Source organism: Heteronotia binoei, chromosome 9 (assembly GCF_032191835.1).
Source record: "Heteronotia binoei isolate CCM8104 ecotype False Entrance Well chromosome 9, APGP_CSIRO_Hbin_v1, whole genome shotgun sequence".
Lineage (NCBI taxonomy): Eukaryota > Metazoa > Chordata > Lepidosauria > Squamata > Gekkonidae > Heteronotia > Heteronotia binoei.
This window is the reverse complement of record NC_083231.1, coordinates 63,453,368-63,473,836: the sequence shown is the minus strand read 5'-3', so window position 1 is coordinate 63,473,836 and position 20,469 is coordinate 63,453,368. Positions and strand designations below refer to the sequence as shown.

Here is a 20,469-nt window from a genome sequence, read left to right as displayed (position 1 = left end):
AAAAATTAGGGTTATATGTGGCTTCATTACATCATTGGGTCAATCTTCCCTTTAATTGTCCTCCATTGTGACATTTTCAGTAGCATACTATGTTGACTCACATCACAACAGCATAATATGTTATCACTGTAGCCCCCAAAGTAAAGCCAACAAGTCTCAGAACCGCACAGAGGTAGTATTAGCTATGGCCACTACCTTTAAAATGTGCAGATAACTTTCCCCATTGGGACACTAAACATGGCTTGATGTTCCATTAGCAGCCCCACACACTACAACAAACTGATACATGACAATTGAATCTATATGAGTAAGAAGCTGGAAAGGTTGCCATTTATACAGTTATACATTAACAAGCCTAACTTGTCCCAGATATATAAATGTATACATTTTGTCCCAAATATTTGCACCACATCAATAAACACAGAACCACTATACCTACCTTCTCTTCCCATGAGGAAGGAATAAAAACAGAGGTGGTTAATGCTAAGATACATCCAGCCCTGGCGAGGGACCTTCCCTTTCCAATAACTGCAGGAATAGTAATTCACCAGTTTCTCTTCCTCTGGCATCCCAAACAGTTTGTGGAACTTCACTATCGCTTCCTTAAATTTTTCAGTGTCATCATCCTCTTTGATACCGTTGATCTTATTATATTCTGCAATGATGCCCTGAAGCAGAAGATCAATATAGTTTGGCTGCACAGAGTGTACCTGAATATTTTGTATTGCAATACCAACACAATAATTTTTTTGTACTGACTAGCAAAAACATGCGACTACTGGCAGATTTGCAACTTATCAGTGTAGTACAGAAAAAGCACAAAAAGGTAAAATCTAAATTGCTACATCTAATTTACTTAAGGTTCACAGAAGCCTTTGAACTAGGAAATCCATACAGCCAATATCCAAAGGACCACTCAACTCATTCCACATTCATAAGGAAGCTTTGGACTTAGTTTCATTAGAACAATAGCAACCCCCTGCTCTATAGTAAACCGACTTTTAAAAATGATAGAAGTTTCAAAAGCATCTTCCAAAATGGCACAAGAGTCTGCTGTTACCAGATTTAATCAATCAGAAAACCCATTAGTCTATTACATGCATCAGTCTGCAAGTTTCATGGGTCCTTAAAACACAGGATGACCATAAGCCCTTCCATTACAGCTTCGTTCTTGTTTCACCCCAACTGTGGCCACTTTTTCCCTCTCAAGGAAGCTCTATATTGTCCTCCCCTTCCCAGCCAACTTCTCGCCAATTACTACTCCTCTCTTTTCCCCAACCATGGCTATGCTGGAGGAGTTGGGATGTGATTGCTCCTGCTCCTTTTTTATTCCACTGGTGCCAGCAGCTGAAAAAGAAGCAAGATCTCTAGATCAGCATTTCCCATTCGCAGGGTCGCAACCCGGTCCTGGGCCTCAGACCTGTGGACACCGGGTCGTGGAGGCTATGGCAGCTCCTGAGCTCCCCTCCTCATTTAAACACCCAACATGGTGTATGAATGTGGGTGGGAGGCAAATGGCCTGCTTTTGCAGCCTCCACACGAGGCGGGAAGACAGCAAAGGCAGGTTCCGGCCTCCCCCCTCCTTTAAACACCCCGGTGGGGTGTTTAAAACAGAAGGGGGAGGCAGATCTTTTCCCTTTGCCATCTCCCTGCCAGGCAGAGAGACAGCAAAGGCAGGTCCCAGGCCTCCCCCCCCTTTAAACACCCCAGCAGGGTGTTTAGAGGGGGGGCGGAAGACAGATCTCCTTTTGCCGTCTCCCTGCCAGGCGGGGAGACAGCAAAGGCAGGTCCCAGGCCTCCCCCACCCTTTAAACACCCTGGTGGGATGTTTAGAAGGGGGGGTGGAAGGCAGATCTTCTCCTTTTGCCATCTCCCTGCCAGGCGGGGAGACAAGGTCCTGGGCTTCCCCCCCCCTTAAACACCCCGGCGACGTGTTTAAATGGGGGGGGGGAGGCAGATCTATACCATCTCCCCACCAGGTTCCAGGGAGACAGCAAAGAAAGAGAGCAAAGGAGACCGCAAAGGCAGGTCCCGGGCTTTCCCCCCCTTTAAACACCCCAGTGGGGTGTTTAAATGGGAGGGGCACAGATCGAACGCCGTTGCTATTTCCCCACCAGGCGAGGAGACAGCAAAGGGAGCTCCTGGGCTTCCCCCTCCCCTTTAAACAACCCAACAGGGTGTTTAGAAGGGGGAAGGAGGCAGATCTCCCTGCAAGGCGGGGAGACGGAAAAGCCAGGTCCCGAGCTCCCCCCCCTTTAAACACCCCAATGTGGTGTTTGTATAAGGGAAGGAGGCAGATCTTCTCTCTTTGCCATCTCCCTGCCAGTCATGGAGACCGCAAAGGCAGGTCCCAGGCTCCCCCCCCTTTTAAACAGCCTGGTGAGGTGTTTTTATAAGGCGGGGAGGCAGATCTTCTCCCTTTGCTATCTCCCTGCCTGGCAAAGGTAGGTCCCGGGCTCACCCCCCCTTTAAACACCCAGCAGGGTGTTTAGAAAGGGGGAGGAGGCAGATCTTCTCCTTTTGCCATCTCCCTGTCAGCCGGGGAGACAACAAAGGCAGGTCCCGGGTCCCCCCCCCCCGAATGTTTAAATGGGGGGGGGGGAGGCAGATCTTCTCCCTTTGCCGTCTCCCCACCAGATCCTGCAGAGAGGGCAAAGAAAGCTCCCGGGTTACGGGAGCTAAAAGTTTGGGAAACCCTGCTCTAGGTTCTTCTCCTATATGGAAATGAAAGACTGTCCCAATGTCTCCTGTTGGGACAGGCAATGAGTCCTGGCAGATTCCCCACCATACTAATCCCTGATGCTGGCTCTGATCTTGGTTGCTCCTGAAGTATCTTTCTGAATCTCAATCTCTCATTTCTTTAATTACACTGATACAGCCCTTTGACAATGAAGTTTTTCCTCCGGCTTGATAAGCCATGTTTCTACTGGAAACAGTGCTTTCCTAAAAGCAAAATAAACAAGCTGGCATGTCAAATATAAGACCAAATCAGGATTGCATAGATTATTAACTGTGGGGACAAGACATGTGCTACCTGTATTTTTCCTCTGACAAATGTGGATATGTCATTTTCATTTTCAAAGATTGAAAGAGTTTGCAGTAAGTTCTGTTCCAGCCATTCCCAGTGCTCAGTTATTTCTTTCCTTGAACAACCTATTGCAAAAACAAAATAAACTGTTGGTTCAATATTTATGACATGTTCATCACAAAGCACAAAAATATTTAATCATTTTTTTCATGCACAAAACACATGAACGCATGAAGCAGCCTTATACTGAATCAGATCATTGGTCCATCAAGGTCAGTATTGCCTACTCAGACTAATGTCAGACCCAGAGGCAAGGAATAGACAAGTAAAGTTCAAGATCTTTATTCCAGCATCATAGGCAGACGCAGGCGTTGTTGGAACTGGCTCTCTTATAACCCCTTGCCCTGACCGTTACAATTCAAACCAAGCACGCCAAGCTTTAGCAGGGATTTTGCGCGGGTTCCCTCCTATAGCATCACCCCAGGTGCTTGTTATCTACCCCTTCGGCCACATCTCCACCAGCTTCCTTGACCTTGGTTGCATAGTAACATATGAGTTCCCAGACATGCCACCTTCCCTCTAGATAAGCAGCGGGGATGCTTCAAAGGAATCAGCTAGCATAGCAAGCACAAACGTTAGCATTCTGTAACTGTGAGCAATTTAGATACATATGGCAAGAGGAACAAAGATGAAGTGACTCTTGACATTCTGCCCCCCCTAAGGTTCCCTTCTCCTGAGCTTTTCAGGATGTTCGTTGTAAGTCCTTGATCATTGCCTTGCAATTTATATCTGTGGCGTTAACCCATTCTGCTTGACATAATGGGAAATGGGTCCATTTGATCAGGTAAAAGAATTCACCATGTTTGAGCTTGGCGTTGAGGATTTCCTGTACCTCATGATGAATCTGACCACGAACCAGAGTCGGGGGCAGTGGCTTCGTCTGGGGATGCCATGACGAGAGCCCAGGGTCCACCTTCAGATAGCTGGCGTGGAAACAAGGGTGCACATGTTTTAGGTTTTTTGACAGTTCTAGTTCTACAGTCACTTAATTTATAATCCGTTTAATCGGGAAAGGTCCCAAGTACTTCATTCCCAACTTTTTACAGTTTTGTGCGTTGGGTAAGCACTTGGTTGAAATGTATACTTTCTCCCACACTGCCAAGTCCCACAGTTCAGAGTGTTTTTTGTCATATTGTGCTTTATAGGCCTCTTGTGCCCTCTGGAGTTATTGCCTGATAACTGTCCATCCCTCAGCTATTCCTTTACACCATTCCACAAAGTTTATTGGAGCTGACAGGGGAGGGAGACGAGCTCGGGGAAAGGTTTGCCTTCGCAGCCATGCACTGCTTGGAACGGGCTTATTTTGGTGGCGCTATGTACACTATTATTGTAAGCATACTCCGCAAAAGGTAAAAGGGTCACCAAATTGTCCTGCTGAAAAGATGCGTAACAGCGTAAAAACTATTCCAGCACCGCGTTGGTGCGTTCCGTCTGTCTGTCTGTTTGAGGATGATAGGCAGAGCTAATTCCTTGCTCCATCCCAGCCAACTCACATAGGTGTGACCAAAATTTGGCAACAAATTGTGGTCTGTGGTCGGAAATCACCTTACTGGGGAAAGTGTGTAGTTGAAAGATGTGCTGGATAAACATTTGGGCTAACTGCTTAACTGTGGGTAGCTGCTTACAGGGTATGAAGTGGGCTTGCTTGAAAAAGGTGTCCACCACCACCCAGATTACGGTTTTCCCCATGGACGGGGGAAGGTCAGTTATAAAGTCCATTGATATACATTTCCAGGGGCACGAAGCAGAAGGGAAGGGTTGGAGGTGCCCGGGAGGAAGGCCTCCCCTCTTCTTTGAAATATGCAAGTGGGGCACCTCATCGTATATTCCCCCAAAATGTTGTTAGCTGCCCTGAGCCGCCTAGGCGGGGAGGGCGGGATACAAATAAAATCTATTATTATATATTATATATAGAAATTGCATTCAACCCGTGAAAATCAGTACATAGCTGCAAACTGTTGTCCTTTTTCTTTCTGAGAAATACAGGGGTGGGATGGGGGGACTTGGCAGGTCGTTCGAAACCCCTGAGTAAGTTTAGCTCCAGGAACTTTTGCAGCTCTTCCCACTCCCTCCGGCTCATAGAGTACAGTTTGGTTTGGGTAGTGACTCCCACTCTACCAGCTCAATGGCACAGTCTGTGTCTCGGTGAGGGGGTAGCTCGTCCACTTCTTGAGCATCAAACACCTTATATAGATCTTGGTATTTGGTGGGCAGTGGGTGTCTCTACTTCGGTAACGCATAACTTTTCCAGTTGGAGGGGGATGCGGCCCCCACTTTTTGTCCCAGCAGTGACTCTTGCACACCAGGTCTAGAAAGTATATTGTGCTCCCGCTCCACTGGACGAGTGGATCATGATCGACCAACCACTCTAGGCTGAGAACGGCTCGAATGTAGCGGCCAGGGCCACGATCAAGGTGCAGGGCTCCCAGTGTTCTCCCACCTCCAGGGCGCATACTTCCGTTCCAGTGCTACACGGTTCTCCCTTCATCGGACTCCTGTCCATCTGTTCAAATATATAAGACTCCATAAGGGGACAGTTCTCAGTCCCAGTGCCTCTACTAAACTGGGTGATAGCAACCCCGAGTCCAGTAGGGCCCTGATGCAGGAAAACCATTTTGTGACTGGGTTCACTAGGGTTATGGGCACATAATACAAAGTCCCGGATAATCTCACCCTTAGTGGCGTGGTCATGGCTTGGACCTGCTGTTCTGCGCTCCTCACAGCAGTCGTTATCGTTTCCCAACACCTGGGCCTCTCTGTCCTTCCCTTCAGACTCTTCCAGAATTGGCTCTCGGAACACCGCAGACTTGGCTTTATCAATCAGGGTCCCGACCTCCCGACTTTCTTCTTCGCTTCTGGCTTGATGGGCGTGGAGGTCTGTGGCTCTCTCGGCTTGCTTGGACACTCGCTGGTGATGTGGTTCTCAACCCCACACTTGAAGCACAGTTTGACCTTGGCTCTGCGGTTTTGCTCCTCTTGGGAGAGTGACTTGGGGGCCCTCTTGGGGAGGCTCGGTCTCGGGGGCCTCTCCTGGCCTTCCTTGGGGGCCCCCGCTCTGTTACTTCTTGTGAAGGGTGACCATCTTGTTGCAATCCTCTATCTCACAGGCTTGAAGTGTTTGGTCCTGGCCCCTTTCTCCCATTGGTGGACTTTGAATTCAGTGCCCTGAATTCATTGAGGTAGTCACACACCGACCCGGCACTTTTTCAGGTCTTGTAGGGCTGATATCACGTTAGTCTCTTGCAGAGGGTCCTCGAAGTGGCGGTGGAGGGCCCTTAAGAGGTCCGTGGCTGAGTTTAGGACCGGGGACCGACTTTTGAACAGGGTGACATACCATTGGACAGCTGCCCCATGGAGGCAGCTCCCGATGAACACTACCCACAGCTGTTCTGTCGGAAAGTTGCGTGCCCACATGCTGAGGTGGTCCCGCACCGACACTATGAAGTAGGCAAGGTCTGCAGGGTCCCCATCGAACTTGACCCGAGGCCTGCCTGGTACTGGGGCAGGTTCCTCTGGCCTGAGTTGGGGGCTAGCTCGCCCCCTCCAGGCTATTCTCCTGCTGGCGGCTCTCCTCCCACCAGGGCCCTGGGTTGGTCACCCTCTCGCAGAGCTTGTCAGGGGGGTGCGTCCGCAACACACTCCGCCACTGACTGTAGTTGTCGAGTGAGGTTGTGCTTCTCCTGGATCAAAAGGCGTGCATGACCTGCATCTCCTCGTGCAGTTGGCTGCTCTGGCTGGTGAGGGCTTTTTGACCTGCTTGTTAGCGCCATTTCCCATGCCGCTCGCACGCTGGTAGTCCCCTCCACTCTCGTCACCCTGGAACCCCCATGGGTGGTAGGATCTCTGTAGCCCCGAGTTAGATGCAGTGATGGGGGTCCTTTCTCAGATCTCCGATAATACTCTCCTGGAAATCCATGGAACCCCACTCTCTCCTCCGGCCCATCACTGTGACGGGAGTCACCCTAGGCCCTTCGGGCTTTGGTTCCTCCTCGTCGGTTGTAGTGGTTATAGTTGTCCCCATAGCTTGGTTCTGTTCTCCAACCATCATTAGTCTGGGTTCAGGCTGCTCAGAGGAGTTCCGACAAAATGTCAGACCCAGAGGCAAGGAATAGACAAGTACAGTTCAAGATCTTTATTCCAGCATCATAGGCAGATACAGGCGTTGTTGGAACTGGCTCTCCCGCCAGTTCCTTGCTCTTATAACCCTTTGCCCTGACTGTTACAATTTAAGCCAAGCACGCAAAGCTGTAGCGAGGATTTTGTGCGGGTTCCCTCCTACTCTAGCATCACCCCTTTGGCCACATCTCCACCTTGACCTTGGTTGTATAGTAACATACGAGTTCCCAGACATGCGACCCTCCCTCTAGATAAGCAGCGAGAATGCTTCAAAGCAATCAGCTAGCATAGCAAGTACAAGCGTTGGCATTGTATAACTGTGAGCAATTTAGATACATATAGCAAGAAAAATAAAGATTAAGTTACTCTTGACAACTAGCAGCAGATATCCCAGCTTTCAGGCAGAGGTATTTCACATCACCTACTTACTGGTCCTTTCAACAGGAGATGGCAAGAACTGAATCTGGGATCTTCTGCAGGCCAAGCAAATGCTCTACCATTGAGCCAATCCCCCCCCCCCTCGATAAATCTGATTCAGGTACCAACATGTGCATGGAAATTGATTACAAAGAAAACAGCAAAGAGTACCCCACAAAACATTAAATTCATCCAAAGGTAGCCTGTGTGACCCACCAGTTGATTAGATCACCAGTTTACATTCTAAGCATGTAAACATTACATGCTTTCCCATGCATACTGGATTTCCCAGATATTTTTAAAAGCTTTGGCTAAATCTTGTTAAAATAGCAATCATGACTATTGCCTATCAGAGATTATAGTATGGAACAAAATTAAATCCTCAACTTCAACTCAAGTGTCTAGATCCAACACTTTCTTGATTGCACTCTTTTGACAGCACAATTAATGGGAAAGGGCACAAAAAGTATGTATTCTTATGAAACTCAGGTCTTTTGATATGGAGAAAATGTGTCAGGTTTTTTTTTGGGGGGGAGGGGGTTAAATGTATTCAAATTGTTTACCAGTTTAACAAGAGTCCTATGGAAGTTCTAAATAATATTGGAAACCAGCTGTGCTTGTAGTATTCCAGCCTTTCTTTATATTTATGCTTACACATTATGTTGATACAGGATCACACAGCCAATAAATAACCTCAACAATATATAAAGTAAAACAAATACATACAACTAATTGGTTAGGAGCCAATTTAAAAAATCAAGGAATTACGTGCATAATCCATAATTAGAAAAAGAAGCCAGACTGGAACCATCTTCTATTAACTATCTCAAAACCTGTAAATATAAAGTATTATCCACCCAAAGTTCATTTAAGTGACATTGAGAGAGGTGCTCTTAATATATCTGTTCAATGGAAGAGTTAAGCGTGTGCATAATTCCCGCCTACTGTAATTAGTGCTTTTAAAAATGCAGATTATTCTTGTAGACTATACTGCAACCCTGAACACAAAGGGCGTTTTCCCACAGAGTTTACCTCGGAGCGACGTCTCTCTTCACCGCGCAGCGTCTGCGCGGATTTCCCACCAACTGCTCCGCATAACCAGGAAGAGCCGCGGCTTTTGAGTCGCTAACGTAAACTGGTTTTTAGCAGTTAACATCTGCGACGCAAAAGGTCCGGCACTTCCTGGTTCTGCAGAGCAGTTGGTGGGAAATCCGCGCAGACGCTGCGCGGTGAAGAGGGACGTCGCTCCAAGGTAAGCTCTGTGGGAAAACACCCAAAGAGTTTGTAGATCACTAGAGTGTTAGGAAGTCATGGGTGTATATGCAATGACCAAATACATTATTTTCTATCCACTATAAAACTACCCATGTAGATAAATTATTTCCAGGGAACTGCAAGTATAAGCTTCTCTGACACAGTTCTGCTGATGAGGAATGAGATCATTTTGAACCATTCCAGGGAGGCCTTGCATTTCTACTCTGCACTCTGAATACAAATCATTTCTGAAAGCCTACATAATTTAAACAGCGGCAGCAAAGGCTCATATATGATCATCATACTGTTTTTTGCTTAAGATTACTACATGAAAATGTATCATTATAACTCTGGATGTGACATTAAGGACTAAGTCCTTTTTTCTGTAGCTTTTACATATCCACAGAGAGCTATAACATAACATATAGGTAATGCACTTAAATCACTAGATGGATGCAAAAAGATGGCTCATTTTCTGCTGAGCAATAAAAAATGCTTTTTGTTACTACACTATCACTATTCATTGATGATTTGAAGAAATCTTTTAAACTACTATTATTTTTATATTCTTGCTTGCCTTCTCTAAAAAATGGTACTCCTAGTCTTTGACAAAACAAATAAATAGGGTTAACTGTACCATAATCATGCCATGTCAACTAATGGATACAGTCCCTACCTGCAAAATTTCTGATTGCAGGGAGTGGGTGTCCATGCAGACCACCTGGAAATCATGTGGAAGTAATGGACAGAGTCAACATGCTCATTCTCCCTCTCTGTGCGGTGAGTGCCCACATGATTGGGATGTCTACACAGGGCTACTGGGAGTGATGCAAGCAGCCACAGACTGAACATAGACACAGAATTTAGACTGTTGAGAAACAAGATGTCATGAACAAACTCTGGTTTGTTCACAAGGACAATAAACATGGTTTATTCTTAGGTTTGCACACTCTACCTCTTTGCTTTCTTCCTTTTCCTTCTGTACAAAGCTGAAACTAAAGACTTACCCTTCATCCTACCTACAACTTATTGTCATGTCCCTATTGGGAAACTTTAGCAAATTGAGGCTTGTTTCTTATGCAAAAAGTGGAATTTTAAACTGGGTGGTTTAGTATCCCAGCTTGCAAGTAAAAAACTGCAATACATTAAAGCATCTCAGCTCAAACATCACAATAAATTTTGAGTCCAGTGGCACCTTTAAGGCCAACAAAGTTTTATGCTGGGTATAAGCTTTCCTGTGCATGCACATTTTTTCAGATTCATTGAAACAGAAGACATCAGCCATTACATATGGAGGGGAGGGTGTTGCCAGGGAAGGCTAATTACAGTCAAGATGCATAAGTAACAGCAACAGATGTAGCTAAGATTGGATTAAGGCAGTTTGTAAAACCTGTGAATAGCATCAATTTAGCATACAGCATAATAATATTAAAGAGGGATTTAACACATAACGTCATTCATTTCTTGCATGTTTGTAAATTCTTTGGTCTTAAAGGTGTCACTGGACTCAAACTTGTTCTGCTGCTTCAGACACAACTACCCCCCTGAATTTGTCACAATATATTGTGACACAACATCTGAACACATACGAAGCTGTCTTATACTAAATCAGAGATACTAAAGATTGTCTATACAGCAAAGATTAAATTTTCTATATTTTAACTATTTTATATCAATACATAACCCTTATGATGACTGAACTGAATAAAGTATTTATTTGTTCTAATTCACAATAATAAACCCTTTATATATATATGGACAAGCGTTCTCAAATTAACAATAAAGATGTCAAATAGTTTTTGAAACTTATAATACCTCAAAATGTTCAAACAGACTTCCTATGCAGTAAAGCATAATAGATTTTTTAAAAAAATGTCAAACAGACTTCCTATGCAACAAGATAACTGGGGGTTGATCCAAAGCTTCCTGTTTCTTTTTCCTTCTTCTTGTAATATGAAGTCAAACATTTGAATTAATATCAATTTTGAGAACTTCTACTGTGGGAGCCAACTGTTGCTTCAATGTAGTGTTACAAAACATTGATCAAAATTAGAGGGAATCATCATTCTAACATGTGCACATGGCATCAGCCTACAAGAATTTCCACATCTGGTAAGATTCTCCTCTTATACTGAATCAGACCTTTGGTCCACCAAGATTGAGTCTTCTCAGACTGGCAGTGGCTATCCAAGGTCTCCAAAGTCTCTATCCAAGGTCTACTACCTGGTCCTTTTAACTGGAGATGCTAGGGATTGAATCTGGGTCCTTCTATATACAAAGTGGAGCCTCTTTCACTGAGCCACAGGCCCTCCCTAAATTGTGGCTCATAATAAACTGGGAATTCTTTAATAACAGTTTAACTTATATGAGAAGAGGAAAGGGAAATAAGCACACATGTCCAAGAAACCAGAATGGATCTTATCAAGAACTAACTGAAAATTTTGAATAACGTCTGAAAACCACAAAAGGGTGGGGCATTGAAAATGATAAAGTCAATAAACCACATGTGGCTTGGAGAATGCATTTAAAGTTATAGTTGCTTTCTTTCCACCTCTCCCTCCTTTCCTTTCTTGCAGCTCTCCAACATCTAACATTCATGTCTTGTGGCTCTCAAACATCTTATGGCTCTCAAACGTCTGATGTTTATTCTGTGTAGCTGTTATGTTAAGCAACTTTGGCCACCCTTGTTCTAACTGCTATAACACACTGGCTTTGATAGGGTTGTTGCTGTTGAACAGCAGCAAGCAGCCAGTCCTAGCTGAATCATGCAAGTTGAATAGTATCAAGTCTCTCAGAGGTTGTTGCCAAGCTCCAGGTGGGACCTGGAGATCTTCTAGAGTTACAACTGAACAGATGACAGAAATCTGTCACACTGAAGAAAATGGCTGCTTTGGAAGCTGGACTCTATGGCAACCTAGTCAGGCCTGGCCCTAATCAGTCTTCACTCAAAATAGGCCTGGAAGGGGCCCTGCCCTCTCCCCTGCCTTTTAATCACTGAAATCCAGCCTAGAATATTGTTATTGCTTAGCAACAGCCACTAAGGGAATGCCTTGCTTACAGATATAGGCACTCCTTTTTTCATTTTTGGATTTTTTAAAGCCCCCAATGTATCTTGTGTAGATTTCACATTTTTCTATAAGCCTGGAGCCCTCTTCAGGTTTGTAGAAAGATCTGTCTTGCCCATTTACAGCTCCAGTTACTGGATTTAAGTATTTAAGGCTTTGCTATTAGAAGGGAACATTGGCACTTATGACAGTTCCCTCTGCTCTGAGGAAGGAAGGAAGGACACCTTGACATGGGTGATTCCCATCTGCCCATTAAGGAGGCAGGACTAAAATTTATCCAGGTTTCCTGTCTCCTGGGGCAGAGTCACCCACTTTCCCCAAAGTAGTTAATAATGTTTTACTTAATGTTATTTAATGTTTTAAGTAAACCATTCAACATTTTAGGAAACAGGAATCACAAGACAGGAAACAAGCAGGCATTAAAATGGCAAAAACAGATTGTTATCCCCTCATTCACTTAAGTGTGGGACAAGATGCCCTCCCTCCCTTACCATGAGAAGGAACCCTCATGGTAAGTGTCATTGCTCCTTTGTTGCAGTTGTATCCCATGTTGTGCGGGAAAATCAATCCACCTGCACTACTTGCTGTAATATCCTCCTTCTGAAGGCTCTGTCAGCTAAGCAAAGATATTCATTTTCTAGGGCCTGATGAAGGTCAACAGAGATAACCATGTGGACACTTTAACATTTCCTCAATGGAAGCTTCAGCATCCAATGCTGTGTTAGCAGTTAGCACTATGAATGGAGCCAGCTGTGGTTCCAGGTGGTACCTTGGTAAGCATGTGAAATGCACTGCCTCAGACATATCGTTGCTCTAAACATTTTCTGTCCCTTGTTAGGTGAACTCACCAAGATAAAAAGGTCTGTTTTATGAACTGATGTTATGTACCTGATGTAGATCCTTAAGGCTCTGAAGATCTAGCATGAAATGGGATGAAATGATTTTGGACAGAATGAAGGCCTGCCTGGGAGCAGTGGAAACAAGTATTGACCTTTTGACTGAATGCTGGATCCATTCACTTGTCCTTGTGAAAAACACAGAGACTTTTCTTGGTAGATAAAACTCCTGATTCTAAGACCCTTCTTCCTGAAGTCATGGCTATCAGAAACATGACCTTCATTTTCAATCAGTTCAGTGGAACTTCTCTCAGATGTTCAAATTGAGTTTGAGTATACACCAACAAGACTACATGTAGTTGCCAAGAAGGAAATCTATGGACAACTGGAGAGTTGATGTGGACTACTCCTTTGAGAGGCCTGACTATATGATGATGTCTGGATACAGAGCATCCACCAAGTTCTGGGACAATGGTAGCCAGAGCTGCCACTTGTCTGTGTAGAATATTTGGGTTGATACTATTTGCAGAACTCCAGGATTTAGCATAACATGGAAGAGAATGGGTCTAGGTTCTTCCATTTGCACCACCAGCATGCTTTCTTGATGTAGAAACTCCTCTAGTGACTACCATGATACTTGTGATCCTTGCAGAACAATCTTTCCATTTCCAAGTAGTCAGGTGTAGCCATGCTGGGTCTGGGTGCCACAGCGGCCCCTGCTGAAGCATTATTATTACTATAGGTCGCCTCTCGCTGTCAAGCAGTTCTGAAGCAGCTAAAAGCTAAAGTATTAACTGACATCCAATTAAAAAATAATACAAATAAAACTAAAAGACACCCCACATAAACAGACCCAATAATGAAAAGCTAAATGGAAGAGTGCTGCTTTGCAGGCCCTGTGAAACTTAGCATGTCCTCCACAATAACAAAATTCTGCCAAGGATTTCTATTGATCACTAATGCTGAAAACCAGGGTCTGAGTGGCCAAGTGAAGGCTATACAGATCAGGGTTACTTCTTTTTGCCTCAGTTTCCTCAGCATCTTTGGTATTAGCAGAACAGGTGGAAAGGCTTAAAGGATGCCTGGTGGCCGGAGGGGGGACATCCCTCCCCTCCTCTGCTGTTTTGCTCCCCCCATCTGGAACCATAAGAACTTTTGGGTGCATGGTGATTAAGGTCTCAGTCTATAAGGTTCACAACTGGGTTGCAGAAGCATTTCACAACCTGCAGGAATATCTCCATCTTGAGAGACCACTCATCATTCACCTGTTGTCTCCATAGCAATCTGCTAGCACATTTTGCAAGCACAAAAGTTTTGATACAGACTCGAGGTTCCATTCTGAGCAACACATGATCCATGCTGCCTCTGTGTGCAGGGTTGAAGACCTGGACTTACCTGGCCTATTTATATAGGCTTTCAACAAGATATTGTTTGTCTTTGTTCTTATTAAGACATTATTGTTACTGATCACATCCCAGAACCTGATTAAGGCCAGTCTGACTGCCCTGATTTCAAGAAGGCTGATCCATCCTGAAGCGCTTCTGGACCACAAATGTATTAAGAAGAAGACTGCAGATTTAAACCCCGCCCTTCTCTCTGAATCAGAGAGCCTTACAATCTTTAAATCTAGAATTACTCACCAGTCCCCATTTCTCTTGGGGACTGTAAAGAAAACTGAGTAGACCCCTAATGAAACTTCACATTCAGGAACCTGTTCTGTGGCCTCAATGTTTACTAGGTGATGAATGGCTTCTATAGACAGCAGGTTTTCTCTATCTGTTTGGATTCTAAAGACTGGAGAACCTGTCTGGAGGGAAACATTTTGATTCTATTGCATACCTCATTTTAATTATGTCCATTACCCATTGGACGATGTTGGGCCAACTGTACTGGGAGAGGAAGTCAGCTAATCCTCCTCCCAGTTGTGGGGATCTGGTGCCATTCTCTCTTTTATTAGAGCTTATTTCCTTTATTGAAATTAAAGGGCTGAACGTTTGGTTTTTTGTTACAGAGATATCCTTGAGTATTCTGTCTGTCTGTTCAAGTTGGTGTGTCTTTGGTCAAGGTCGAAGCACAGCAGAGTATGCTGGCTTTGAAAGGAGTGTGAAGGGTTGTACCTTCTATTTTCTCTTCTGTATGCTCTAGGTACAGCTTCCTATTCTTTGTTTCTAGCAGGATGTCATCCAGGTTGTCTCCAAAGAGTTTATTTCCCTGAAACAGAAAGGATGCTAAGGATGGAAAAAAGGGGAAATCTCTTCCTTCCATTCTTCCTTCCTTCCTCCTCCCCCTGCAAGTGACCTGAATGTCTAGTGTTCATGGCACCCAGTGCATTCTGGAACCTAAATTTTCCAGGGAAGTGGAAATTCTTGTCTGTCAAAGCATTAGAAACTGTGAAACACACTCCCACTCTGAAGACACGCGAGTGGCTGAAGCTTGAATTCTGAGCCAACTTCAAAAGCATCCCTAAATAGCTTAATGGATTTTAATGGATAACATCCATGTTTCAACTTTTATTAGTTTCATGTTATAAATAATTGAAGTTGGCATCTTCAGAATCTCTGCTGTTATTATGAATATCAAGTATATTATGCCTATCAAGGACAGCTAAATATTATCAGCTTGCATGGGTCTTTAGGATAATAATGGAAAGTCTGACATACTAAAACTAATGGTGCAATTTCACACTTGTTCCAAGAAAATGGCAACCCTCACATAGCAGTTTTGAGTCTGTGAAACTGTTTTAAAAGACCTGCTGTCAGGATATATTATCACATCCTGCTAGATTAAAATGGGAAGAAAAACAGGGCCCAGTAAAAATATCTTAGTCACTAATGCAACCAGATTGTCTTTATGAGTGGCAGATGTGAAGAAATAAACTGCAGTTATTTGTACCACAAGAAATAAAGCTGATGGGTGCAGATTTCTAAATCTATATTATTAAACAAACAAACCAGAAACCCCACATATACTTATTTGGTAGTAAGCCACTGGGATTTATTTACAAGTAAATATGCATAGAATTTACACTCCACATATTCTACAAATCAAGAGTTTGAAAGATTCAGACCAGGACTGCCTTATTAAAGCAGCTATACAAGCAAAGGGATTGGCCACAAACACATAGCAAGATGAAAGACTTATTTTTCCCATACAACATATAAGCATGCCAACCAAAAATATTTCCATGGCCTTCTAAAACCAACAATTTCTTATTTAATAACATCATCCATTCTTTGAACCATACCAAACACACTGCATCATGATACAATTTTAGATCCGGTAACTGAAAACCTCCCCTTTCTTTTGCATCGGTTAAAATTTTCATTTTGATCCTTGGTTTTCTCCCAGCCCATACAAATTCTGAAACTTTTCTTTGCCATTTACTAAATTGTTTATTGTCCTTCACAATTGGAATTGTTTGAAATAAAAACATAATTCTTGGTGGAACATTCATTTTAATTGCAGCGATTCTGCCCAGAATAGACAGGTTCAATTTGTTCCATTTTATCAAATCTTCATCAATTTTCCATCAAAGCTTTTCATAATTATTTTTATACAAATCTATATTTTTCATGGTAACTTCCACACCTAAATATTTTACTTTTGAAGTGACCTCACACTCTGTTATACTTTCTAGTTCTTCCTGTTGACTCTTTGTCATATTTTTGCACAAAATTTTCAATTTTTCTTTATTTATATAAAAACCTGCCAATTCTCCATACTCCTGCACTTTACGAAGCAGCAATGGTGTCACAGATAAGGGATTTTCATTGATAAACATTACATCATCAGCAAATGCTCTGTATTTATAAGAAAAACCTTTCAATTTCAACCCCTCTATTTCTTTATCATCTTGTATTTGCCTAAGCAAAATCTCTAATGTCATTATAAATATCAATGGAGATAGAGGGCAGCCTTGCCTTGTTCCTTTACCAATAATCATTTTCTCTGTCAAATCTGCATTTATACAGAGTCTTGCTTGTTGCTCAGTATATATCGCCTTAACCATTCTTATAAAATCTTCTCCTAATCCCAATTTCTCCATTACTGCAAACATAAAATCCCAATTCAGATTGTCCAAGGCCTTCTCTGCATCTGCAAAAAATAATGCCACTTTTTTTTCAGGATGTTTCTCATAATATTCAACAATATCTATAACAGTTCTGATATTATCTCTAATTTGTCTCCTGGGAAGAAATCCTGCTTGTTCCTCTTTGATAAAATTATTCAAATGCTGTTTGAGTCGTTCTGCTAATATCCAAGCATATATTTTGTAGTCATTGTTAAGTAATGGTCTATAATTTTTTACATTTGTTGTATCTCTATCTTCTTTTGGTATCAACGAAATTGTTGCTTCCTTCCATGTATTTGGTATTATCCCATCAATCCTTGTAACATTCATCAGCTTCTGAAGTTTCGGTACTAATGTCTCTGCAAGGAGTTTGTAGAATTTTGCTGTAAAACCATCTGGACCCGGTGCCTTTCCCATTTTCATTGACTTTATAGCTGCTTCAACTTCAATTTTTTCAATTGGTTCATTTAATAACTTTCCCATATTTTCTGTTAAGGGATTTACTTGCATCTTCTGTAAATATGCATCTATTTTTCTTTTCTCCACCTTTTGAGCTTGAAATAACTTAGCATAATATTTAAGAAGAAGAAGATATTGGATTTATATCCCACCCTCCACTCCGAAGAGTCTCAGAGCGGCTCACAATCTCCTTTACCTTCCTCCCCCATAACAGACACCCTGTGAGGTAGGTGGGGCTGGAGAGGGCTCAGTTTTCTGTAGCAAATCTTCATTTATTCTCCATCTCCTAATCTTTTTCACACTCTTTGCCGACCACATCAATGGATTGCGATCAGCCCCAACTTTAGGAAGAATCTCTATTTTTTCATTAGAAGTTCAAGATCTTTTGTAGTCCATAACATATCAATTCTTGAGAAAGAGTTATGCCTAGCTGAAAAGAAAGTGTAATCACGTACCTTAGGATTAAATTTCCTCCATATATCTTCCAGACTTTCTTGTTTTACTAGATTAAAAAATGACTTTGGTAACTTCCCCTCCTTATTTTTTTCCCTGATCTGTCCAAATCATTAATAATTGTTCCATTAAAATCTCCCATTACCATTATTTGTTCATAAGTCACTTGGTCTAATTGTTGTACAATATCCTTAAAAAAGGAGTCTTTCGCCCCATTTGGGGCATACAATCCCAACAACAATGTTTTTTTATCATTCATCGTCACTTCCACAGCTAGATATCTTCCTTCATTGTCCTTAAAAATCAATTTTGGATCCAGTTCCTGTTTAACATAAAAACTCACTCCCCTTTTTTTCTCTTTAGCCAAGGAAAAAAATTCCTTACCCAATTGTTTATTCCATAAAAACTTGTGATCCAATTGTTTAATATGTACTTCTTGTAAACAAATTATGTTACATTTTTGTTTCTTGATCCAATGAAATGTAGCCTTTCTTTTTTGCGGTGAATTTAGTCCATTTACGTTCCAAGATATTAATTTGTAATCCATAACGATTCTTCTTTTATTCTGTATCCCCAAATCCCTCATTTTCTTCAAAAAATCTCCTCATTTCCTGTACATTTGTAATTGTAATCCTCTTTCCTCCATATTCAAAACTTAGACCTTCAGGCAGTATCCATCTGTATCTCACTTCATTCTCCCGCAGCTTGTCAGTTAATTTTTTGTACAATCTTCTGTCATTTATAACCTTTCTTGGCAGCTCTTTCATGATTACTCTGCTTCCATCAATTTCCAATGTTTTTTCAAATTGTTTTCTTAAGATCTTTCCCACCATGTCTCTTGAAATAAATTTTACTACCACATCTCTTGGTAGTTTTTCTTGGCAAACGATGAATTGACCCTGTATATGTAATCATAAAGATAACTAGATTCATCAGGTTCTATTTCCAAAAACTCAGCAATAGTGCTTATTATATATGTCTTTAAGTCAGCTCCTTCATTCTCAGGTACTCATCTCAGACGTATCTGTTTTTCCATTAACTTACAGTCTTGCAGAACTACTTTCTCCTGAAATTTGTTAATAATGGAATCTTGATCCTTCACCTTATTTTCAACCACATGTACTTTATTTAATGTTGCTTGTGAATCCTTTCTGAGATCCTCAATTTCTTTTTTAATTTCTGTCTTCACCACTTCTGCATTTATTTCAATATCTTTTTTTAGTTCTTTAATTAATTGCTTCTTATTCTCCATTAGTAGATCTTTCATCACTTTGACCAATCTTGCCTCCATAGCATCCAATTGCTCTTGTATTTTAGGCATTATGCCTTCCTCAAGTGAACCAGTCCTTGCACGTGTGTGTTTTGGTGCCGACTTGTGATCAGACATTACTATTTCTCCACTACCAAAATAGGCTCTTAAATTGATCTCACCAAATTCAAATTAAACCATAAGATCTTATAGATTAGGAAATGCCCTTTTCAATAAGCCCAAAATCGCCGTTCTCAGGGCTTCCTAACTCAAAGTTTTAAAAATGCACAAAATGGCATCCGCAATTTTTCAGTCCCTTTTGAAAGTTTTTTCCTTTTTCACCAAAAAGTCACCAAAATCAGTTCCAATATTATAATCCAATATGTTTCACTTTGTAATCTTGATATCTGCTGGCTCCACTAATTTTCAAAGTCTCATTCTCTTTTCTTGAATATTTACATTTTTTGACCTTCCTTTAATGGCCACCACAATTTCTCTATGGTTTTCAAGTCCTAGTGAAGGCCAGGAGGTTTAAAAGTTCCCTTCTTCTAATGGCTCCTTCCTGCTTTTTTTGCCACAAAGTCACGTTCTCAGTGGTTGAGACATCTCGCGATACCTGTATGATGCCACTTCCTGTAACGTCTTCCAGTTCAGCAACTCAGTGACGATGGGGTTTTTTTTGCAGAAACCGCAAGTATTCCAAACAATAGTTGTTTTTCATCTTTTAACTTTGCTTCTTAAATGCCAAAAGTCCCGAAATTAACCCCTTCTCTTCTTTACAACTTTAGAATAATGTAGTTAAGTCCAAATCTTAATCTTTATCTCAAATAAAATTGATTTTAGTCTCGGAATGATAAAGATCTTCTTACCTTGCAGCCCAATATATCCTTCTTAACACCGTTCTTGCCAGTGATAAATGTTTAAATGTTAGAATAGTCCAAAGAAAGCTTGAAACATGATGAATTTAAGTCAAATTAATAACCTCGGAAATCCTCTGTAGACGCGGGAATGCAATTCTTCGCCAGGGACTCTTCAAAGCCTATAAGGAACCCCACTGGGACTCCTCACAAGCCAAAGTAAATCCCCTCAGAATTTTCCTGAGCACGTCTTAGCCTTTTCCCTCACTGAGAAAAGTAGGCAGCAAGCGTTGAGGTCGCCTTCTCTACCCAGAACAGAAGTTCCGGTCCGCTTCTCTTTAGAGAAGCAGCTCAACTCTCCATGTTCCAACTCTGGAAGTCAAGTCAAACTAGATTTTTAAAGGGGAGAAACACTTGTACAAAATAAAAATTACTTTAAGCACAAATGCAGTTACATTTTTCTGCTAAGCAAAAGCCACACACACAAAAAAAGCTTTCCACAAGAACTATGGCACTATTCCAGTTAGTAATTAGAAAGAGAGGTCCAGCAGAGATGTCTCTATCACTGCTAACCATGGTTAATGCTAACTAGGTTGAGCTCTT

At 42.2% G+C, this 20,469-nt stretch overlaps 1 protein-coding gene across 1 annotated transcript in view; it reads right to left on the bottom strand.

Annotated features, from left to right (window-relative positions):
* The window catches only part of TBC1D9 (TBC1 domain family member 9), an 89,858-nt gene that overhangs the window by 43,007 nt on the left and 26,382 nt on the right, over nucleotides 1-20,469 (bottom strand). The window contains exons 3-4 of the mRNA XM_060246721.1: nucleotides 3,035-3,153; nucleotides 440-668 (exon numbers count right to left, since the gene is read on the bottom strand). Of these exons, the coding sequence (XP_060102704.1) occupies nucleotides 440-668; nucleotides 3,035-3,153 (348 nt within the window). The remainder of the gene's footprint in view (nucleotides 1-439; nucleotides 669-3,034; nucleotides 3,154-20,469) is intronic.